The sequence below is a fragment of the Macrotis lagotis genome, chromosome X, assembly GCF_037893015.1.
Source record: "Macrotis lagotis isolate mMagLag1 chromosome X, bilby.v1.9.chrom.fasta, whole genome shotgun sequence".
Taxonomy (NCBI): Eukaryota; Metazoa; Chordata; class Mammalia; order Peramelemorphia; family Peramelidae; genus Macrotis; species Macrotis lagotis.
This window is the reverse complement of record NC_133666.1, coordinates 554997069-555021947: the sequence shown is the minus strand read 5'-3', so window position 1 is coordinate 555021947 and position 24879 is coordinate 554997069. Positions and strand designations below refer to the sequence as shown.

General features: G+C 36.2%; 2 protein-coding genes across 4 annotated transcripts in view; both read left to right on the top strand.

Moving 5' to 3' along the window:
• Positions 1–1451, top strand: part of FBXO43 (F-box protein 43) — a 53774-nt gene extending 52323 nt beyond the window's left edge. The window contains exon 6 of the mRNA XM_074200611.1: positions 1316–1451. Coding sequence (XP_074056712.1) covers positions 1316–1420 — 105 coding nt within the window. The 3' untranslated portion in view covers positions 1421–1451. The remainder of the gene's footprint in view (positions 1–1315) is intronic.
• Positions 1452–8500: 7049 nt separating this feature from the next.
• Positions 8501–24879, top strand: part of RGS22 (regulator of G protein signaling 22) — a 187628-nt gene continuing 171249 nt past the window's right edge. For all 3 annotated transcript variants that reach the window (XM_074200605.1, XM_074200607.1, XM_074200606.1), the window contains exons 1-3: positions 8501–8670; positions 10285–10313; positions 12515–12577. In XM_074200605.1, the coding sequence (XP_074056706.1) occupies positions 8646–8670; positions 10285–10313; positions 12515–12577 (117 nt within the window). In that variant the 5' untranslated portion in view covers positions 8501–8645. The remainder of the gene's footprint in view (positions 8671–10284; positions 10314–12514; positions 12578–24879) is intronic.

Below are 24879 nucleotides of genomic sequence, written 5' to 3'. Positions count from 1 at the left end.
ATAAGAAAACTTAGGTAAAAGAGAAATAGAGTTTCCAAGGCTTCAAGTGAGAATGAGTTGATGGTGGTCAAGGACAATAAAAGAGATTTTGCTTGTTTGATTCGGTTACATTGAGAGTAAAGACCCTGTGTTTGGCCTTAAAATAATAATTAAATTAAATGTGTTAACCATGAGAGTTTCTCCTACAAACATTAACAGAGTTTGTCCTTAAAGAGCAAAACAGCATTAGTCTAACATACACATTTGTTGATATTTCTATAAGTTCACTGATTCCACAAGTACATGGGGGAGGGGGTGGCTAAATAATGAAATGATGACCTTTAATTTCATTGTCACTGGCTATAGGTACATCCTGGAGAGGGTGAGATTCTCTTTGCTTTGTGGATGTCTTTAGTATACCTGATAAGGAACTCCTTTTAATGAAATGTCTGAAATCCAGATTTTCTGCCCCATCCTGAGCTGCCTGTGCCCCAAACTAAGTTGCCTGTGCCCTAAATTAACTTGGGAGGTCCTCTCACTTCTTTGTTTGAACAAGAAGTGTTTTTTTCAGAGCTCTCCCTTCTGATAGTCAGAACTCCATTTTGGGATCTGGTTCTCTAGCGAGGTCCTGCCATGCACACCTACATAATCAGTGAAGTTAGAGAAATATTAATAAATGTATATGTTAACCGAATCTATTTTGTTTTTTCTTAAGGCCATACTCTGGAAGTTAATGTTTGCCCCTTAATGGGATAAATACTAAAGGTTAACACATATATAATTTAATTATTATTTTTAAGGTCAAACTCACAGGACCTCAAAATGAAAATCGAGGCTCAAAGAAGGAATAAGACTTTTCCTGATAATAACTCAAAATAAGCTTGTTTTTTCTTTTTTCTCTGCCAAGAGAACTTTGTACTAGAAATGATAGAACAAGAATGGCTAACAAGGAATTGATATCCAAGATAATAAGAGAATGCCTAATTGCCCTTAATAAATTCAAGCCACCTGACCCAAATGAAGTATATTCTTAAGTATTGAACCTGGCAGTTAAGATTATGGAAACCAGTCAGTGATAGCATGGAAATGATTCATGATCATAAGCTTGAAGTAGGCAAATATGCTGATTCTCAAAAAAAAAAGGAGAGAATAATCTGCAAAATATAGGCAAAGTCAAATGAGTTTGACTTCAATTTCTGGGAAAATTCTAAAATGCATCATTAAAGACATGATTGGTGAAAATCTCAATGGGGAAAGCATGATTACCAAGAGCCAGAATGGCTCCCTCAGGAACAAGAAGTCATGCCAGACTAACCTCATTTTCTTTTTTTGACAGGATTACTACATTAGTAGTACACAAGGGAATGCTGGAGATGTGGTTAACTTGGACTTTGGCAAAGCTTTTTTTTTAAATATTTTTTTTATTAAAGATTTTATTTGAGCTTTACAATTTTTCCCCCAATCTTATTCCCTCCCCCCACCCCCTAACGGAAAGCAATCTGTCAGTCTTTACTTTGTTTCCATGTTGTACATTGATCCAAATTGAGTGTGATGAGAGAGAAATCATATCCTTAAAGAAGAAACAAAAAGTGTAAGAGATAACAAGATCAGACAATAAGATATGTGGTTTTTTTTCTAAATTAAAGGGAACAGTCCTTGAACTTTGTTCAAACTCCACGGTTCTTTCTCTGGATACAGATGGTATTCTCCATTGCAGACAGTCAAAAATTGTCCCTGATTGTTGCACTGATGGAACGAGCAAGTCCATCAAGGTTGATCATCACCCTCATGTTGCTGTTAGGGTGTGCAGTGTTTTTCTGGTTCTGCTCATCTCACTCAGCAAATCCCTCCAGGCTTCCCTGAATTCCCATCCCTCATGGTTTCTAATAGAGCAATAGTGTTCCATGACATACATATACCACAGTTTGCTAAGCTATTCCCCAATTGAAGGACATTTACTTGATTTCCAATTCTTTGCCACCACAAATAGGGCTGCTATGAATATTTTTGTACAAGTGATGTTTTTACCCTTTTTCATCATCTCTTCAGGGTATAGACCCAGTAGTGGTATTGCTGGATCAAAGGGTATGCACATTTTTGTTCCCTTTGGGCATAGTTCCAAATTTCTCTCCAGAAAGGTTGGCTGAGTTCACAGCTCCACCACCAACGTAATAGTGTTCCAGATTTCCCACAACCCTTCCAACAATGATCATTATCCTTTCTGGTCATATTGACCAGTCTGAGAGGTGTGAGGTGGTACCTCAGAGAAGCTTTAATTTGCATTTCTCTAATAATTAATGATTTAGAGCAGTTTTTCATATGGTTATGGATTTCTTTGATGTCCTCATCTGTAAATTGCCTTTGCATATCCTTTGACCATTTGTCAATTGGGGAATGGCTTTTTTAAAAAATAAACTCAGTTCTCTGTATATTTTTGAAGTGAGTCCTTTGTCAGAATCATTAGTTTTAAAGATTGTTTCCCAATTTACTACATTTCTTTTGATCTTGGTTACAGTGGTTTTATCTGTGCAAAAGCTTTTTAATTTAATGTAATCAAAATCATCTAGTTTGTTTTTGGTGATGTTCTCCATCTCTTCCTTAGTCATAAACTGCTCCCCTTTCCATACATCTGACAGGTAAACTAGTCCTTGATCTTCTAATTTGCTTATAGTATTGTTTTATTTTCATGTCTAAATCCTGTAACCATTTGGATCTTATCTTGGTAAAGGGTGTGAGGTATTGGTCTAATCTAAGTTGCTTCCATACTAACTTCCAATTTTCCCAGCAGCTTTTATCAAAGAGAGAGTTTTTATACCAATAGCTGGACTCTTTGGGTTTATCAAACAGCAGATTACTATAATTGTTTCCTGCTATTGCACCTAGTCTATTCCACTAGTCTACCATTCTATTTCTTAGCCAATACCAAACAGTTTTGATGACTAATACTTTATAATATAATTTTAGATCAGGTAGGGATAAGCCTGCTTCTTTTGTGCTTTTTTTCATTAAATTCCTGTAAATTCTTGACTTTTTATTTCTCCATATGAATTTACTTACAACTTTTCTAACTCATTAAAGTAATTTTTTGGAATTTTGATTGGTAGGGCACTAAACAGGTAGTTTAGTTTTTTGTAGGATTGTCATTTTTATATTAGCTCTACCTATCCACGAGCAGTGTATATTTGCCCAGTTATTTAAATCTGATTTAATTTGTGTGAGAAGTGTTTTATAATTGTTTTCAAAAAGTTTTTGAGTCTGTCTTGGCAAATAGACTCCCAGGTATTTTATATTGTCTGAGGTTATTTTGAATGGGATTTCTCTTTTTAGCTCTTCCTGCTGTATCTTTCTAGATACATATAGAAAAGTTGAGGATTTATGAGAGTTTATTTTATATCTTGCAACTTTGCTAAAATTGCTAATTGTTTCCAGTAGTTTTTTGGATGATTTCTTGGGATTCTCTAGGTAGACCATCATGTCATCCTCAAAGAGTGAGAGTTTTGTCTCTTCCTTCCCAATTCTAACTCCTTCAATTTCTTTTTCTTCTCAAATTGCTGAAGCTTACATTTCTTTATTTTATTTTATTTTAAGTTTTTACAAGGCAAATGGGGTTAAGTGGCTTGCCCAAGGCCACACAGCTAGGTAATTATTAAGTGTCTGAGACCTGATTTGAACCGAGGTACTCCTGACTCCAAGGCCAGTGCTTTATCCACTATGCCACCTAGCTGCCCCTGAAGCTAACATTGTTAATACAATATTGAGTAGTAGTGATGATGATGGGCATCCTTATTTCACCCCGATCTTATTGGGAATGCCTCTAGACTCTCCCCATTGAATATAATGCTTATTGATGGTTTCAGATAGATACTGTTAATCATTATAAGGAACAGTCCTTTTATTCCTACATTCTTTTGTGTTTTTAATAGGAATGGGTGCTGTATTTTGTCAAAAGCTTTTGCAGCATCTATTGGTATGATCATATAATTTCTGATAAGTTTGTTGTTGATACAATTGAGTATACTAAGAGTTTTCCTAATATTGAACCAAGCTTGCATTCCTGGGATAAATCCTACTTGATCATAATATATTATTTCAGTGATAACTTGTTGTAATTGTTTTGCTAAGATTTTATTTAAGATTTTTTGCATCTATATTCATTAGGGAGATAGGTCTATAATTTTCTTTCTCTGTTTTAACTCTTCCTGGTTTAGGTATCAGTACCATATTGATTTCATAGAAAGAGTTAGGCAGAGTTCCATTTTTCCCTATTTTTCCAAAGAGTTTATATAGAATTGGAACCAATTGTTCCTTAAATATTTGGTAGAATTCACTTGTGAATCCATCAGGCCCCAGAGATTTTTTCTTAGGGAGTTTAATGATGGCTTGTTGAATTTCTGTTGTCTGAGATAGGGTTGTTTAGGTATTTAATCTCTTCTTCATTCAACCTAGGAAACTTATATTTTTGTAAATATTTATCCATTTCACTTAGATTATCAACTTTATTGGCATAGAGTTGAGCAGAATAATTTTGAATTATTAGTTTAATTTCCTCCTCATTGTTAGTGAGTTCACCTTTTTCATTTATGATACTAGCAATTAGGTTTTCTTCTTTCTTTTTTTTAAATCAAATTGACCATTGGTTTATCAATTTTATTGTTTTTTCATAAAACCAACTTTTGGTTTTATTTATTAATAGTTTTTTGCTTTTGCTTTTAATTTCTCCTTTAATTTTTAGAATTTCTAATTTAGTATTTAATTGAGAATTTTTAATTTGTTCTTTCCCTAATTTTTTTAGTTGCATACTTAGTTCATTCTCTTAGTTCTTTCTCTAATTTATTCATGTAAGCATTTAAAGATATAATATATCCCTTGACAGCCGCTTTGAGTGAATCCCATAGGTTTTGATATGTTGTTTCATTATTGTCATTATCTAGGATAAAATGATTAATTCTTTCTATGATTTGCTTTGTGGTTCACTCATTCTTTAAAATGAGGTTATTCAGTTTCCAGTTGGTTCTGGTTCTATGTCTCCTTGGTCCAATATTGCATGTGACTTTTATTGCATTGTGATCTGAAAAAGATGTATTCACTATTTCTGCCTTTCTGGAAAAGCTTTTTAATAAGGTCTTTCGTAGTCTTCTTTTGGAGAAGGTTAAAGTAGTGAAATAGCCCAGAATATAATTTGATGGATTTAGGACAGCTTGGATGGTGGGGCTTGTGAAGCAGTCATTAATGGCTCAATGTCAGTGTAGCAGTCTCCCAAAGTCCCCACAGTTCTTAATTTTTTAAAATGGTGATTGGCATACTCATCAAATTTAAAGGTGACATAGAAGTGAGGAGGCATAATTAACACTGGATAATAGAATAGGATCCAAAAGGAGCCAAAAGGAGCTTAACAGGCAAGAGCTTTGGGCTGAATGCAATAAGATGAAATTTAATAGGAAAAAAATGCAAAATCTTCCACTTGGGAACCCCTCAAATCGATACAATATGGGAAGGTATGGTTAGACAGCAGCTGTTCTGAAAAAGATCTGGGAGTTTGGGTGGACTCTAAGTTCAATGTGTCTTGAGTCAGCAATGGGATGTGGCAAAGTAGCTAATAAAACATTGCACTATATTAATAATGGCATAACTTCCAGGAAATAGTAAAGGTGATAATTTCATTATACCTCTGACCTAGACAAACCTCGCCTGGAGTTTTATGTTTCATTTTGGATGCTTTGATTTATGAAGGGCATTATAAAAAAGTGTCCAGAAGAGGACAACTGATATAGTAAAAAGTTTTGAGTTCATGTCAAATAAGTATTAGTTGAAGCAACTAGGTATATTAACTTGGACAAGAGAAAGGGGAATTAAGAGAAATCAACACATGAGAGCTATAACCAAAAATCTGAAGGGCTGTTATGTGGAGGAAGGATTAAATTTGTTCTCTTTGGCCCCAGAGGGCAGAAGTAGGAGCAAGGGTGACACTGCAAAGAGGAGAATTTGGACCTGACACTGGGGGTGGGGGTGGTCTTCTTAACATTTAAGAGTTATGGCCTAGATGTAAAGAACTTTTACAAGAAAATTAAAATGGAACATATTACTCCTCAGACTTATGGATAGGTGAACTATTTATGAAAAAGCAAGAAATAGTATGAATGGATAATTTTGACTGCATTAAATTAAAAAGGGTTTGTACAAATAAATATAATCAAGATTAGAAGCAGAAAATTGGAGGGAAAATTTATAGACAGTTTATCACAGTCTCATATCTAAAATATGTAAAGAACCTTGCCAAATTTATAAGAATATATCATTCCCTAATTGATAAATAGTAAAAGGATATGAACAGGCTGGTTTCCAATGAAAAAAAAAATCTAAATTTATAGTTGTTTGGAAAAATACTCTAAATTTTTATTAATGTAGATTAAAATAATCTTGAGATATCTTTTTACAGCTAGATTAGCTAAAATGATAGAAAGTAACAAGGTTGGAGAGGATGTGGAAAAATTGGGAGACTAATTAAATGTTGATGGAATTGTGCAATGATGCAACCATTTTGGAGAACAATTTGGAATTATGCTCAAGGAGTTATTAAACCACATATATCCTTTGATCCAGAAACACCACTACTTGGTCCAAAGATGATTAGGGAAAAAGGAAGAGAACCTATATGGTCTAAAAAAGTTTATTTCAGCTCTTTGTGGTGGCAAAGAAATGGAAATTGTAGAGATGCCTATCACTTAATGGCTGAAGAAGCTGTGGAGTATTGTGATGGAAAACTACTATGTTCTAAGAATGTATCTATGAGGGTGGCTAGGTGGTGCAAGTTATCACTGAAATAATATATTATGATCAAGTAGGATTTATCCCAGGAATGCAAGCTTGGTTCAATATTAGGAAAACTCTTAGTATACTCAATTGTATCAACAACAAACTTATCAGAAATTATATGATCATACCAATAGATGCTGTAAAAGCTTTTGACAAAATACAGCACCCATTCCTATTAAAAACACAAAAGAATGTAGGAATAAAAGGACTGTTCCTTATAATGATTAACAGTATCTATCTGAAACCATCAATAAGCATTATATTCAATGGGGAGAGTCTAGAGGCATTCCCAATAAGATCGGGGTGAAATAAGGATGCCCATCATCATCACTACTACTCAATATTGTATTAACAATGTTAGCTTCAGGGGCAGCTAGGTGGCATAGTGGATAAAGCACCGGCCTTGGAGTCAGGAGTACCTCGGTTCAAATCCGGTCTCAGACACTTAATAATTACCTAGCTGTGTGGCCTTGGGCAAGCCATTTAATCCCATTTGCCTTGCAAAAAAACCTAAAAAAAAAGAATCTACCTATCATGTATACACACACACACACATAGTATATACTGTGTTATAAGAAATGATGAGCTCACAGATTGAAAAAAAAGAATTATGAAAGAATGAAGAGTGAAATGAGCAGAACCAAGAGAGATAGTTTTAAGAACGTCTGAGTCAATAAGCTACTTTGTCTATTATAAATACCCAAATCAACTATGGTTGGTTTTTTGTCCTTCACTCTGGAAGGCCATGACATCAGGGAGGTGATTCCATGACAAGCAAGTGGATTGGATTTGAATGAGGGGGTGCTGCGTGAAGTCACCAGCCTCCCTTCTTGGGAGCCATCTGGATGCAGGGGCCAGATATGAATCAGGATGACTGGAGACTATCAGGGTTAAGTGACTTGCCCAAGGTCAGTATCAAATGTTTGACATCAGATTTGAATTTAGGTCTGCAGGGCTGGTACTGGATCTGGCGCACCACCTAGTCATCCTTAAAGGGAATATGAAGAAAGATCCTGCATCCAGAGAAAGAAGTATGCGCAGAATAACTTTACACATTCATCCACACACATATCAACAAATCTCTAAACATGTATGTGTCTATTTTTGTGTCTAATACTAGCCATCTCTGTAGGGCAGGGAGGGGGGTGAGAAGGGAAAAAAAGAATAGTGATCTGCAGTTCTATGCTCAATCATCTCTCCCATCATAGTTTGTTATGCAAATGCTTGTTTTAGTCCATAAATTACAAGATCATATAACGAAAAGAGTTGTGCAGCAGTGGAAAGGGCCGTCCCGGGGGGCTGGGCCGTGGAGCCCAGGCGCCGGCTTGTGCTTGCTGGGGGCTGGAGTCTGGGCCCGGAGGCCGCGGGCCGGGCAGCCAGGCCACGGGGCCGCGCCGGCTCCAAGCCGCGCGCCCCTTCCGGATCAGTCCGGCTGCGGGGACGACTGCAGCGAGGGGCCGTGGCTCCCCAGGCCCAGGCCGGACGGGGCCTCGGGGGCGCCGCGCGCGGGAGGGCCCGCAGGGGCCGTCACAATGGGCCGGCGGCGCGGCCCGAGCGGCCGGAGCGGCGCTGCCCGCCCCCGCGGAGCTGCCCCGCCCCCGCGCCCTTCCCAAGGTGCCGCGCGCGGCCCGCCTCCGCCGGGTTGCTAGGCTCGCGGAGGACGCCGGCGGGCCGCGAGGCCGGAGCCCCAGCGCCGGGGCAGCGCCGGGGCAGCGCCGGGGCCCGGGGCGGCCCTCCCGCTCCGGCGCCGCCTCCTGCTTCGCGCCCGCGGCCGCGGGCACGCGCCCCGACCGGCCCGGCCGCGCGCGCCAAGGCCCCGACCCCAGGACCCCCGCAGGCCGGCGCGCGGAGCCATGCGGAAGAAACGCATCGCCACCGGTAGGGGGAGACGGGGGGCGCCGGGGAGGCGGGGCCGGCGCTCCTGCTCCTGCTCCTGCTCCGAGGCCGAGCCCCCCCCCCCCCACTCCCCGGCCGGAAGAACACGAGGAACGTTCGCGTTCCTGCGGGGCCCCGCCCTCCGCGGCCCCGCCCCCGTCCGCAGCCACGCCCCCACTACTCCGTAGCCACGCCCCTTCCCCTGTCTTTGCGCCCCCTGGCTTTCACCAAGCTAATTCGGCCTGGAATGTGCAGCCCCAGGACGGCGGCCCCATCTTAAAGCCGGGGACCCCTCGGAGAAGTGGGGCACAGCCCCGCTGGTTGTCGCTGCAGCTTCGTGCCACCTGCGGATCTGATGAGCATGGGGCGGCTAGGGGACGCAGTGCATAGAGCCCCGGTCTTGGAGGCAGGAGGACCCGGGTTCAAGTGCGGTCTCAGACGCTTAATAATGACCTAGCCGCGTGGCCTTGGGCCAGCCACTTAACCCCATTGCCTTGCAAAAACCTTAAAAAAAATTTGTGCCAAATACCATTTACAAAAAAGTTAAGCTGAAAAAAAAATAGTCCTGGAAGATAGACTGGGTGGTAGAGTGGACAGCACACGTGGGTCTGGAGTCCCTCTGACTTCAGCTGGGCCTGCCACAGTTTACTGATCTGCAAAACTGGGGATAACATATATATATATATATATATATATATATATATATATATATGTATCTATATCTATATCTATCTATCATCTCTATCTCTGTCTCTATATTATATCTATATACATATATACATATATATGTATAAATGCACATATATACACATATATACATACATATATACATGTGTGTGTGTGTATATATATATATATATATATATATATATATAATATATATATAATTTTCCTCCCAGGAAGATTGTGAGGATTAAGCAGGTCAATATTTATAAAACATTTGGCAAACCTCAAAGCAAGATTATAGATATGTATACCCTATAGACATACATTATGCATATGTCCTATATACATTACATACATGCATTCAGATTTGCAGAAATCAGGTTACAGAAATCTCATTTGATTTACACATCTATATATCATTTGAAGACCTAATGGTTTCCTCACTCTGTAAACATATATGTTTAGATGATTCCAATGAAGGTTAAATCCAAAGTAACTCTAAAGCTAATTAATATATAATGCTTCCAAAATCTTGCTTGCCAACTTTAAAGGGCATTATGGATATGGGTTGATAAGTGAGGGCATCATGGTGGAGTAGATAGAGAGCTAACCATGAAGTCAGGAAGACCCAAGGTTCAAACTCCTTATATCCTGAGCAAGTCAATTCACTTTGATTTCCAGAACTCCAAGCAGCTGCTGAGGACTGGAAGTTGTGCTGCAATGAAGACACCAACTTCTCCCTTACAGGGAGTTTCCTCCCCTGACACATTTACACTAGTGAAAAGTCTGACCCCTTTCCCTAGATTATAAATCAAAAGTACTGTCTGGTCAAGTGAATTGAACCCCCCCCCCCCCATCTTTGGGAGAACATTGCTTCTTATGGCACTATTTGATGACTCTAAAGATGAAATTAGATTGAGTGATAACATTCATTATTTCATTTTGTTTCAGAGCCACCACTTATAACAGAAGAAGGATTTGTAAGTTCATATTAAATAGATTGAAATGTTCCTTTTACTCTTTATTAGGAAATATGGAGTATAGAGAAAAAAGCTATTATGTATTCTTTATTGCTACAAGTGGGAAGTATCTTCTCTTTATTTGATTAGTGGCAATAGCTGGGTATAAACATGTGATGTAATTTTTTTGTTTTGTTTTGATGGATTTTATTAAAATAAAGTAGGATAGTTTATAAGTTTTCAAAAGGAAGTATTTTACTATTGTGGCTTGCATTCTATTTTCTTTGAATGCTGGGAATATTAATTAGATATAGCACTAATTTAGAAAAGATTTATTAAGTTATATTTCATTTTTAAAATTTTCTTAGTTTAGACTTCTGATTCAAAATTAGAGGACTGTTGTTTGCTTTTGATATTTTAACACTTATTTTGTTCATTTTTTTACTTTTTTCATTTCAGTATACAATAGAAATTGATTCTTTCTTGTTTGAGTAAGCTGGTTTGGGGTTGACTAAAATACATATTTGTGGGAAGAAATGTTTATATAATTTAGGTTTATATTTAAAAACAATTTCTCAGGCCTTTTTTTCTTTGACATTGTAATATCTTGACATCATTAGGAAATCCTTCCTTGAAAGGTTCTTGGGTGTCTATGATACATACTAAAATGCTTTTAGTTCTTTCTTCTCTCTTAGTTGCTTCTTCTCTTCCTCCTCTTTGTTCCTTTGGTCCTCATCCTGTAGTCCTTTCTGCTTCTCTTTATATTCTCTTTTTTGAGTTCTCATCCACCCTCAAACATGTATCTTCATATCTCTCATTATTATTAGCTCTTTGAGGATGACTACATTTCAAGCCTTAATCTCTCCCAAACTCTAGACTTGCCTCTCCAATTACCTGTAGGAAGTTTTTTGAGTTGTCCTGACACCCCAATTCAGCAGATATAAAACTGACATCATCCCCTTTCTCCTCAAAGCACCATTGTAGGTTGTGAGCACTTCTTTGGTTTATAAAGTCTTATATTATCATTTATTGTTGTACTGTTATTATTTTTTATTATCATTTATGTATAATTTGTTACCATGAGTAGATTGTTTATTCTTCCTTTAGAAGACATGTTTTATATGATTAACTCTCCACCCTCCAATGTACTTAATACATAGTCTTGCTAGATTAATTTTCCTTAAAAAGTAAATGAAATTTTCCAGTCTTTTTCTCACTTGAATATTAAGGTAAGGAAGCCCATTGAAAGTTTATATTTTTTAGTAATCAGTCAAGATTTTTTGTAGGATCTTTCTGTTACAAAATATTTTTGTTTGATTCTTTAGGTATGGAAGCATACTAATTCTGCATTTACTTAAAACAAGGTATAAATACAAATACATTTCAAAAAATTGATCAGCACAAGAAAATATAACCAATCACATGGAAATAACAGAACTATGTGAGATTGTTGATCTTCATGTTGATCAGTGAGATTAAAATTTAATAAAACAAATACAAATTACATAATACAACATGCCCATAATGCTTTTTTTCTTACGTAATGGAAAAAATTACTAACAAATAAAAAAACAAATGTTTTATTACCTTTAAAAGATACTATGTTCTTGTCAATGACTTTTCATCTTTTTCAATTTTAAAAAAGTCTTAGAATTGACTATATTGGTGGGAAAATCTTCATGATAAATTTTCTTTGCATTTAGAAAATTTTCATTTTCTAAGTTTCTGTATGCACTGACAACATACTAAGGCAAAATAGGAGTTGGATCCCCTAAATGAATCATTTCCTGGAGAGAAAAGAAGCAAAAAAAGCAAAACACTTTCTTCTCTCCCCATTCCCCCCTCCTTGAATCTCTTAACATATATATCTACCTTCTCTAAAACTTTACCTTTTGCCTCTTTTTCTCCTGTAATAAGATCTGTTTCTAAATAATCTATTTATTCTTTAAGAAGTCAGTGTAGAAAATACTTTGGCACCTTCACAGTAGAGGTAATATTATTTGACAACAGAAGAAAAGTTTTAAAAAGTGAGTTTTTAAAATTCATTTTTTCCTAATTAAATTTTGTTTCCTTACATCTTCCTTTTAGAAATTAGCTTAATAAATATTGACTGACTGTAAAGAATTCAAAGATCTTTATTCTAGGAAGTTTATAGTACACAGAAAATGATATAGTCATAGTTTTTACATTTAATAGTATAAACTTTTTTTTTCATATTACAGGAAGATTCTTTAGCAACTGATAATTTGCTTGTGGACTACTTCAATGAATTTTTAAGTCTTCCAGTAAGTATTATATTATGGTTATCTTTACCCATCAGAGGACTAAGCTCTGATGTAAAATAAATGTATTTGGGGTTAATGTTTATTTGAAATAACAATCAAAAGAAAGGAATTCACTTGCTTTTCTGGGTGTTTTATATAAAATTTTAAGTCTTCATAGAGGTAATAATTAACTTGAATTTTACTTTCAAATGTTTTTTGGTGAAGTTATTATGATTCCCCCCATTTTTTCCTTTATCAATCTTTTTGTTATAATTTAGTAAATTTAATATTTATATATATATATGTATTTGCTGTGTTTTTTTGTTTATTTTATATTATTACAATAATCTTATTGTGAGAGTGAACATAAAGTTCCCCTCCCCCAAAAGATGAGAAACCTCAAGAATAGTGTGAGAGAAAAAAAATGTACTTCAGCCTGTGTTTAGATTCCATTGGCTCTGTCTCTGGTATAAGTTGCTTTCTTTATCATAAGTCCACCAGAAAAGTTTCTTCAATATTTCTCCCACAGTTGCTGTTACTAAGTGAATTTCCCTCCACTCCCTTCCCATTCTTATTTATTCTATTCCCTCTTTCCTTTCACCCTGTCCCTGTTCAAAAGTGTGTTGTATCAGAGTACCCTCTTCCTCAATCTTCCCTCTCTTCTGTCACCTGTTCCCCCTTTCCTTCATCTATTTCCCCTTATCCCATCCCTTTCTTCTCATTTTTCTCTAGGGTAAGATAGATTTCTATACCGTATTAAGTGCGTATGTTATTTCCTCTCTGAGCCATTTCTGATGAGAATGAAGACTCACTCATCCCCCCTGACTTTCCCCTGTTACACTTCATTGAGAAGCTTTTTCTTGACATTTATATGGACTATCTTACTCCCCCTTTTCTCTCCTTTCTCTTCCTCTCAGTACTTTTCTTTATCACCCACTGACTCCATCTTTTTACTATATTTTACAATTATATTCAGCTCCTTCTTGTGCCTTGTCTATATATGTTCCTTCTGACTGCTCTTATAAAAGAGAAAGTTCATATGAGTTATCAATATCTTCTTCCTGTGCAGGAATACAAACAGTTCAATATTATTAAGTTCCTCATAGTTAGTCCTTCTCATCCACCTCCTCTATGGTTTACCAGCGTCCTGTACTTGGAGATCGAACTTTCTGTCCAGCTCTGTTTGTTTCAGTAGGATAGTTTGAAAGTCCCCTGTTTCATTGAAAGTCCATCTTTTCTCCTGAAAGAGGATGTTCAGTTTTTCTGGGGAGTTGATTGTCAGTTGTAAACCAAGATCTTTTGTCTTCTGGAATATCATATTCCAAGTCCTATGAGCCCTTAATGTAGATGCTGCCAGATCCTGTGAAATCCTGATGATAGAGCTTTTGTAGTTGAATTGTTTGTTTCTAGCAGCTTTTAGTATTTTTCCTCTTTGACTTTGGAGTTTGGGAATTTGACTTTAATATTCCTGGAAGTTTTTCTTTTGGGATCTCTTTCAGGAGGTGACTAGTGAATTCCCTCAATTTCTATTTTACCTTCTGCTTCTAGGATCTCAGGACAATTTTGCTGTATTATTTCTTTAAAAATGAAGTCTAGGCTCTTTTCCTGGTTGTGACTTTAAGGTAGCCCAATAATTTTTAATTTATCTCTTCTGGATTTGTTTTTGAGGTCAGTTGTTTTTCCAATGAAATATTTCACATTTTCTTCTAATTTTTGTTTTTTTTGGAATAACTTTAATTATTCCTGATTTCTCACAAAGTCATCAGCTTCCTTTAGTTACATTCTGCATTTGAAGGAGTTATTTTCTTCAGACAATTTCTTTTACTCTTTTCCAGCTGAGCAATTCTAATTTTTAAGACATTCGTCTCCTCATGTGCCTTTTGTGTTGCTTTTTCCATTTGCCCTAAACTGGTTTTTAACATATTATTTTCTTCTGTAGTTTTTGTATTTCTTTCACCAAGCTGCTGATTGGGTTTTCATGATTTATCTGTGTTGCTCTCATTTCTCCTCCCAATTTTTCCTCCTCTCTCTCTCTCTCTCTCTCTCTCTCTCTCTCTCTCCCTTAATTGCTGACACAAAAGAGGAATCTAAATGCAAGTTAATTGTTTGGACCCTCCAATCATTTTGATGTCAAGGGAAGTTGACCAGGAAATGCAGTGGGCTGAAGTTAGAGCTCCAATATACACTGAGTATTTTATCTTGGAGGCAAAAGGTACATTTGCTTCAGTGCCAAATTCAACCCTTAAGCTGTCATCCTGTATATCTCATTCCCTTCAAAATATGAGAAAAAGTTATTAATACTTATCATTACTTTCTCAACTTCTACCTAGATTGTCTCTTTATAGATAAATTCAGTAGTTTTTTTTCCTCAGTTGTATCCATGGTGTGATGGAAAAGGGTTACATTTGGAGCTAGGGACCCTGGGTTCAAGGAGTTTCTCCACTTAACAGACTGTGATCATGGGCAAGTTACTTTTCTCTCAGCCTCACTTTTTCCTCATTTATAAAATAAAGAGAAGGGATTTAAATTTATCTTCTTGTTCTAAATCTATGATTCTGTCCCTCAGCAGCATTTGACAATAATGAATCCCTGAAGTCTCTTGTCTCCTGCTTCTCAATCTCTTTTTTAGGATTGTGGACATATAACAGGTTTTGAGTTGAGATCCTTTCTTTCTACATTTTTGCTCTCTTGATGATCTCTTCAGCTCTTATTTTTTAGACCTGTGACCAGATGACAGCCAAATTTTCATGTCTCTTTAGAATTCTGTTTTTAGGATTCTATCATTAACAGTTTGCTATTTGAACGTGTCTCAAAGGCATTATCATATCCAAAATGGAACACACTATCTTTCCCCTTATACTCAAACTTTTCCTTGTTTCAAACTTTGCTATCTTTCAAGGACCTCATACTCCTTCTAGTCATCTAGGTTTGCAACCCAAGGACTCTTCTTTCCATCACAACCCTCCCTCCCATATTTATTGGGTATAAGCTTTTTTATCTTTGCCTTGTGAAATATTGTATTCCAAAATCTTCTCTAACTTATAATAGAAGGTATAAGGTCCTGTGTAATTCTGACTGAATGACTCCTTGGTTACCTTGGACTTCTTTGTGTATACTTGTAGTACTTTTCTTTGACATGATGGCTCTGGGGAGTTTGTGACTTTGCTTGGATTTTTCCTTTGGAAATTCCTTTCAAAAAGTGATATATTGATTCTATCTTCTCTTTGTTCTCTGGTTCTGATAGATTCAGATAACTTTAATTTATGAATTCTTAAAATATAGTTTCCAGGCTTGAGTTTTCTTTTATTATTCTGACTTTGTTTTATTGTTTCTTTTTTTAAATTTTTTATATATTTTATTTATTTATGTTTTTTAAGGCAATGGGGTTAAGTGGCTTGCCCAAAGCCACACATCTAGGTAATTATTAAGTGTCTGAGGCCAGATTTGAACTCAGGTACTTCTGACTCCAGGGCCGGTGCTCTATCCACTGTACCACTTAGGTGCCCCTGTTTTATTGTTTCTTGGAGTCTTATGGAGTCATTGGCTTACCCTTGACCAATTCCAATTTTTAAAAATTATTTTCTTCAATGAGTTTCTGTACTTCTTTTTTCATTTGGTCAATTAGCCTTTTAAAGGAGTTCTTCAATGAATTTTTTGTGCCTTTTTATCATTAAGTCAATTATTTTTTAAGATGTGATTTTTCTTTAGTATTTTTTGAGTGCCTCTCTTACCAAGATATTCTCATTTCATAATTTTCTTGATTGCTTTCATGTCTTTTCCCAATTTTCCCTATACTACTCTTATCTTTAATTCTTCCAGGAATTCTTGCTGACTTTGTTTCCAACTAGCATTTTGCTTTGAAGCTTTGCTTGTAGGTACTGTCTTATCATTATCTTCTTAGTTTATATCTTGGTCTTTGCTGCCACCATAGTGGCTTTTTATGGTAAAGTTCCTTTTTTTTTTTAAATTGTTCGCTCATTTTCCTAGCCTATTTCTTGAATTTGAACTTTATGTTTGCTGTCTTGGGGAAATGGAGAGCCACTGTCCCAAACTTCAGACTTCTTTTGTGCTACTGATTTTTTAGAGCTAGTTCTGGGAGTCTGCAAGTTTTGGATGCTTCCAAGATGGTGTTATCCTGGGAGAGATGTGGTCACTACTTTCTTCTTCTTTGCTCTGGTCTTTACCCAGGAAGGACCCATGCTGCCCTGCAAGTATTAGCATTCCTCTTGGCCCTGGAGCTGTGACCAAAATCATTGCTCTTTTGTAACCTATCATAAATGTTCCTCTTCACCCATGAACTGTGATTCAGAACTGCTTAGGAGTAATAGAGTTGCTCAATACTAGCTACATCCATTTACCAGCACAGGGTCTTCTGTTATCTGTTTCTGACTAGTTGTCTGATCCCCTTTATTATATCTGGGTTTAGAGCTCTAGAAGTGGCTATTGATGCTATTCTTATAGCCATCTCCTCAGCCCACCTCTGATGCTCTGGCGCTGCCCTGGGACCATGCCCAGCCAAGTGCTACAGACATCTTTGGAGTTCCAAAGATATCTGAGGCTGGAAACTAAATCTCCCTCTGACCTTTTGTTAACTCTGCTGCTCCAGAATTTGGAGAGGAATATTGGGAGAGTCTGGGTAGGCCCCAGCTCTGTTATCTTGGTTCCACCTCTACAAGGATCCTTAGGTATTTTTAAAAATCATGTTTTTAGGGAGTCTGATGCTTATTAAATTGTTTCTCCTTGGACTGTTTTCCAGGGCAATGTTTTTTTTTTTAATGTCTGATACCTTGTATTTTCTTTTTTTTAGGTTTTTTGCAAAGCAAATGGGGTTAAGTGGCTTGCCCAAGGCCACACAGCTAGGTAATTATTAAGTGTCTGAGACTGGATATGAACCCAGGTACTCCTGACTCCAGGGCTGGTGCTTTATCCACTGTGCCACCCAGCCACCCCTGTATTTTCTTTTTAATGTTTTCAATTTATGATTTTGTTGTTCTATTTTTTTTGTTGCCTTGTAGAATAATTACTTGACTTATTCTGGTTTTCAGGGAGTCCATTACTTGGGTAAGGTTTGTCACTTTTCCTTCCATTTCTTAAAATGAACTTTTATATTCGTTTTACATTTCTTCCTTCTCTTCTTTCTAGGTATTTATTTAGTTCTTGTGGAAAAACCCATTTTTTCTGTTATCTCTTGGTAGTTATTAACAGAATTATTCCTGCCTTCTTGTTGAAGCTCTCTAGATCCGCTTTTAATATAGTCTTTTATTTATTCATCTCTCTTGCTTTAGTTTCCAAATTTGAAGGGTTTGTTCTAGGATAATAGGCCCTGTTGTGCTTTAGAGTGTGGTGGCTAGCCCTTCTTAGTGTCTCCTGGGCCCCTGGGTTCCTGTGCTGACTCCTTGAGCTTCAGAGTAGAGTCCTGGATCTTCCAAGAGTGCCCTGCTGGATATTATCTATCCCTTCTTCATGGGAATCTGACTTGTACACCATTTGAGACTTTTTGATGACCATAGGGCATTGTGACAACCATGGGACTTTCTTGGAGCTTTTTGTTCTTGTTGCTGCCTGTGGACACAGAGCCTTATGAGCTCTATCTCTTCACATTGCCCTATGTTCTGGTTCTGGTTTATTATTGGCAGCATCTTTCCTATTGACCTCAAGCTTCTGACTGACCTCATAAGCATTTCTGGGGTAGAACAATCTATAAAAATCTGAGGCAAGGCAAAAACTGCCTGGCACTCACATACACACTCATTTATTTTTACATTTTAATTTTAAGTTTTGAGTTCCAAATTCCACCCCTCTCTCCCACTCTTCTCCTTCTCACTCCCTGAGAATGGTTTGCAATTAGAGAGAGAGAGGTTATATTCATCATGCACCATTTTCTGCATGAAGCCCATCCTGTTCCCCAGCTGCTAGTGTCCTTCTTCTCAAACAACCTTGTATTTTAATTATTGTATGTATATTTGTATTCTTTCATTTTCCATTTATGCTTTGTTTATATACATTCATAACATAAATAGAAAATATATAATTTTAATGTTCAGTATATAAGTTTTTGCTAAGTAGAATTGTTTCATTCTTTGTACTTTTGTCCTTGATGTCTACTAGAGTGCTTGGCATGTAGGAGGTTTTTAATAAATAATTATTGTTTGGTTGATTTTGCCTTGTCTGTCTTTTCTTTTTCCCCGTTATTTCCTAAAGTACACATTCTCATCTTAGAAAGCTGTTATTCCTGACATAATCTTGACTCTGCAATTTTGATTGTTTGGACTGTCACTTAAATGATATAATATAGATCACATGGAAGGAAGGAATTTTTTTTGTTTGGTTTTTGCAAGGCAGTAGGGTTAAGTGGTCACACGGCTAGGTATTTATTAAGTGTCTGAAGCAGGATTTGAATTCAGGTCCTCCTAACTCAAAGGCTGGTGCTCTATGCACTGCTCCACCTAGCTGCCCCGAATTGCCTTTTAATGAAGTAATTATAAATGTCAAACCAACTATTTCTTTTTTTTTTTTGAGAGGACTGATAGATCAGAAGAAAAGCAGAGACACGGAGTTCAAATAGACAATTGATAATCTCTTGTGATGAGAAGGTATCGTTCTAGAGAAGATAAACAAATGTGAATTAGATATTAGTAATGAGATGGCTTAAAAGTTATTGAACAGTCATATTCAGAATCTTGATTGATTGCTGGCAACCTGAAGTGAGAGTTGGAGTGATATGCCCTAGGGTTCTATTCTAGGTCCTGTCCTATACAACTTGTTAAATTGTGTTTGAGATAAAGGCTTTACAAGGCATAATTATAAAATTTGTGAGTGATATACAATTATTTAATGACAGAATCAGAATTTAGGCTGGAAGTGATGTACTGAAGCCAGAAAGATCAAGTTTAAAGGGGGGGGGAATCTAAAGCCAGTAAAGAAGATTTTGCTTGATAGCAGTTTACCTTGTAAAGACCATAAGATTATAGGATTAATATGAGCCAACAATGTAATGTAGTTGGTGAAAAAAAAATCTGAAACATTATGCTAAAGGACAGTGGGAATAATAATGATCCTTTATATTCTGTGGCAGTCACACTATCTTTGATATTATTTTTTCCATTTTGTACACTATACCTTAAGAGAAACTTGGATATTTTAGTGTAGGTGACAGTTTATTATATTGGAAACCAAGAGAACAGGGTTCATAGTGATGACTTATCCCCTAAATAACTACATATGATTTGTGTCCTGTTTTCTATTTTGATTTCCTGATCTGTCAAATGGAAAAAAATATACTAGATAGTTTTTAAGGTCCTTCCCCAAATTAATATTATTAAAAAAATCCTTGGCAGATGACATTGGATATTTGCAAATGATGATGATAATGTTTGTCCTTCATTCTTGAAGAAGACCTTGACATCAGGGAAGCAATGTCATGGTATGCACATGAATTGGATTTGAGTGGATATGCTAAGTCACTTTCTTCTCCAGAGCCATCTGGATTCAGTGGCTAGATATAAAGCAGGAAGACTGGAGAGGCCAATAAACAAATGTTTATTGGATGAATGCATGAATGATAATGAATAAATGAAACTAAACTATGCAGAAGAGGATAACTGGGATGGTAAGAAATCTTGAAACTCTGCCATGTGAAAAATGTTGGAAAGAATTTTGAAGATTTAGATCTAAGGAAAGGCTCAGGAGAATCTAATTGCTATTTTTCTCAAGCATGAAAATTTGTTATATGAAAGTGTTAGCAGTCTTGCATTGCATAAGAGCATAGAACCAATGGATGTGGAGATTCTAGGGAGGCAAATAGAGTACTGGGCTTAGAATCAAGAAGACTCATCATGAGTTGAAATCTGACCTCAAACATTTAAATAACTGTGTGATCCTGGGTAAGTCACCTGTTTGCCTTAGTTCCTTATCTGAAAAATGAGTCGGAGAAGGAAATGACAAAACACTCCATACCCTTTCCAAGAAAATCTCATATGGAGTCACAAAGAGTTGGGCATGACTGAAATGGACTTAAATAAAGAGATTTTTGACTCTACAGTAAAAAAAGAACTCCTGAATAGCAATTAGATCTAACAATAAAAAAAACATCTTATAAGTTAGTGAGCTCCTTACATTTAGAAGTCTGCAATCAGACTATAACATTATGGCAGGGCTACTGTGGAAATGATTACCACATTGAATTGGAATTTTGTCAGGGTCAGTAGTCCCCAAACTTTTTTGATCATACTCTATCAGTAAAATATTTTTGAGCATTAATGCTCTAAGTGGGTAGATGTGTATTTATTTATAAATTATAAATATATATTACTCTACCACTAATTATTTTTAATAATTTTAACCCAAATTACATGTTAAAACAATTTTTATCATTTGGTTTGGGTTTTTTTTTTTAAGAATTTGATGTCTAAATTCTATCACTTCTTCCTTTCTCTCCCTCCCTTTCATTCTCTCTTCCTGAGTCAGTAAGCAATCCTGATATTGGTTATACTTGTATAATCATATATAACATTTCCATCTTATTCATTTTATACAAAGAAGACTAGAATTTTTTTTTTTTTTTTTTTGGTTTTTGCAAGGCAAATGGGGTTAAGTGGCTTGCCCAAGGCCACACAGCTAGGTAAATCATTAAGTGTCTGAGGCGGAATTTGAACTCAGGTATTTCTGACTCCAGGGCTGGTGTTCGATATATCCACTGTTTCCTAGCCGCCCCAAGAAGACTAGAATTTTTAAAAAATGGTGAAAGTAGTATGCTTTACTTCCATATTATCCATTTTGTATAAGAAGATTAGAATAAAAAGAAGGTGAAAATAGTATGTTTCAGTCTGTATTCGGACATTAGTTCTTTCTCTGGAGGAAGATAGCATTTTTCATGATGAGTTCTTTGGGATTATCTTGGATCATTGTATTGTTGTGAATACTTAAGTCATTCACAGCTATTTATCATATGATATGACTTTTACTGTGGTTCTGTGTACTTTATGCATCAGTTCATTTAAGTCTTTTCAGATATTTCTGAAATCATCCTGCTTGTCATTTTTTATAATACAGCAATATTCTACCACAATCATACCACACCGTGTTCAGTCATTCCCCAATTGATGGATATCCCCTTGGTTTCCAATTCTTTTTTTCCTGAACATTTTTATTTTTTTCCACTTACAAATAGTTTTAACATTTCTTTCTTTCTTTCTTTTTTTTTTATTAAAGATTTTATTTGACAGTTTTTCTCCTAGTCTTACTTCCCTTCCCCCACCCCCATGGAAAGCAATCTGTGAGTCTTTACTTTGTTTCCATGTTGTACATTGATCCAAATTGAGTGTGATAAGAGAGAACATCACATCCTTAAGGAAGAAACAAAAAGTGTAAGAGATAACAAGATCAGACAATAACATATCTGGCTTTTCCCCCTAAATTAAAGGGAATAGTCCTTGAACGTTTTTCAAACTCCATGGCTTTTTATCTGGATACAGATGGTATTCTTCATTGCAGACAGCCCAAAATTGTCCCTGGTTGTTGCACTGATGAAACAAGCAAGTCCATCAAGGTTGAATATCATCCCCATGTTGCTGTTAGGGTGTAAAGTGTTTTCTGGTTCTGCTCATCTCACTCAGCATCAGTTGATGCAAATCCCTCCAGGCTTCCCTGAATTCCCATCCCTCCTGGTTTCTAATAGAACAATAGTGTTCCATGACATACATATACCACAGTTTGCTAAGCTATTCCCCAACTGAAGGACATTTACTTGATTTCCAATTCTTTGCTACCATAAACAGGGCTGCTATGAATATTTTTGTACAAGTGATGTTTTTACCCTTTTTCATCGTCTCTTCAGGGTATAGACCCAGTAGTGGTATTGCTGGATCAAGGTATGCTCATTTTTGTTGCCCTTTGGGCATAGTTCCAAATGTTTCTCCAGAAAAGTTGGATGAGTTCACAGCTCTACCACCAATGTAATAATGTCCCAGATTTCCCACAACCCTTCCAACAATGATCATTATCCTTTCTGATCATATTAGCCAGTCTGAGAGGTGTGAGGTGGTACCTCAGAGAAGCTTTAATTTGCATTTCTCTAATAATTAATGATTTAGAGCAATTTTTCATATGGCAATGGATTGCTTTGATGTCCTCATCTGTAAATTGCCTTTGCATATCCTTTGACCACTTGTCAATTGGGGAAGGGCTTTTTAAAAATATGACTCAGTTCTTGTTATATTTTTGAAATGTGTCCTTTGTCAGACTCATAAGTTTTAAAGATTGTTTCCCAATTTACTACATTTCTTTTGATCTTGATTACAGTGGTTTTATCTGTGCAAAACCTTTTTAATTTAATGTAATCAAAATCATCTAGTATGTTTTTGATGATGTTCTCTGTTTCATCCTTAGTCATAAACTGCTTCCGTTTCCATAGATCTGACAGGTAAACTAGTCCTTGATCTTCTGATTTGCTTATAGTATTGTTTTTTATGTCTTATAACCATTTAGATCTTATCTGGGTAAAGGGTGTGAGGTGTTGGTCTAATCTAAGTTTCTTCCATACTAACTTCCAATTTTCCTAGCAGTTTTTATCAAAGAGAGAGTTTTTTATCCCAGTAGCTGGACTCTTTGAGTTTGTCAAACAGCAGATCACTATAATCATTTCCTGCTGTTGCTCCTAGTTTATTCCATTGGGCCACCACTCTATTTCTTAGCCAATACCAAACAGTTTTGATGACTGATGCTTTATAATATAATTTTAGATCAGGTGGGGCTAATCCCCCTTCTTTTGCTCTTTTTTCCCCCTTAAATCCCTGAATATTCTTGACTTTTTGTTTCTCCATATGAATTTACTTACAACTTTTTCTAACTCATTAAAGTAATTTTTTGGAATTTTGATTGCTAGGGCACTAAACAGGTAGTTTAATTTAGGTAGAATTGTCATTTTTATTATATTAGCTCTACCTATCCATGAGCAGTTGATATTTGCCCAGTTATTTAAATCTGATTTAATTTGTGTGAGAAGTGTTTTATAATTGTTTTCAAAAAGATTCTGAGTCTGCCTTGGCAAATAGACTCCTAGGTATTTTATATTGTCTGAGGTTACTTTGAATGGGATTTCTCTTTCTAGCTCTTCCTGCTGTATCTTGATATATATATATATATATATATATATATTAAAGTTGAGGATTTAGATTTATTAGGGTTTATTTTATAACCTGCAACTTTGCAGAAATTGCTAATTGTTTCCAGTAGTTTTTTGGATGATTTCTTGGGATTCTCTAGGTAGACCATCATGTCATCTGCAAAGAGTGAGAGTTTTGTCTCTTCCTTCCCAATTCTAACTCCTTCAATTTCTTTTTCTTCTCAAATTGCTGAAGCTAACATTTCTTTATTTTATTTTATTTTAAGTTTTTGCAAGGCAAATGGGGTTAAGTGGCTTGCCCAAGGCCACACAGCTAGGTAATTATTAAGTGTCTGAGACCTGAGACCACTATGCCACCTAGCCGCCCCTGAAGCTAACATTTCTAATATGATATTGAGTAGTAGTGATGATAATGGGCATCCTTATTTCACCCCGAACTTATTGGGAATGCCTCTAGCCTCTCCCCATTGAATATAATGCTTGTTGATGGCTTCAGATAGATACTATTAATTATTATAAGGAACAGTCCTTTTATTCCTACATTCTCTTGTGTTTTTAATAGGAATGGGTGCTGTATTTTGTCAAAAGCTTTTTCAGCATCTATTGGTATGATCATATAATTTCTGATAAGTTTGTTGTTGATACAATTGAGTATACTAAGAGTTTTCCAAATATTGAACCAAGCCTGCATTCCTGGGATAAATCCTACTTGATCATAATATATTATTCCAGTGATAACTTGTTGTAATTGTTTTGCTAATATTTTATTGAAGATTTTTTTGCATCTATATTCATTAGGGAGATAGGTCTATAATTTTCTTTCTCTGTTTTAACTCTTCCTGGTTTAGGTATCAGTACCATATTGATTTCATAGAAAGACTTAGGCAGAGTTCCATTTTTCCCTATTTTTCCAAAGAGTTTATATAGAATTGGAACCAGTTGTTCCTTAAATGTTTGGTAGAATTCACTTGTGAATCCATCAGGCCCTGGAGATTTTTTCTTAGGGAGTTTAATGATGGCTTGTTGAATTTTTTTTTCTGAGATAGGGTTGTTTAGGTATTTAATCTCCTCTTCATTTAAACTAGGCAACTTATATTTTTTGTAAATATCTATTCATTTCACTTAGATTATCAAATTTATTGGCATAGAGTTGAGCAAAATAATTTTGAATTATTAGTTTAATTTCATCCTCATTGTTAGT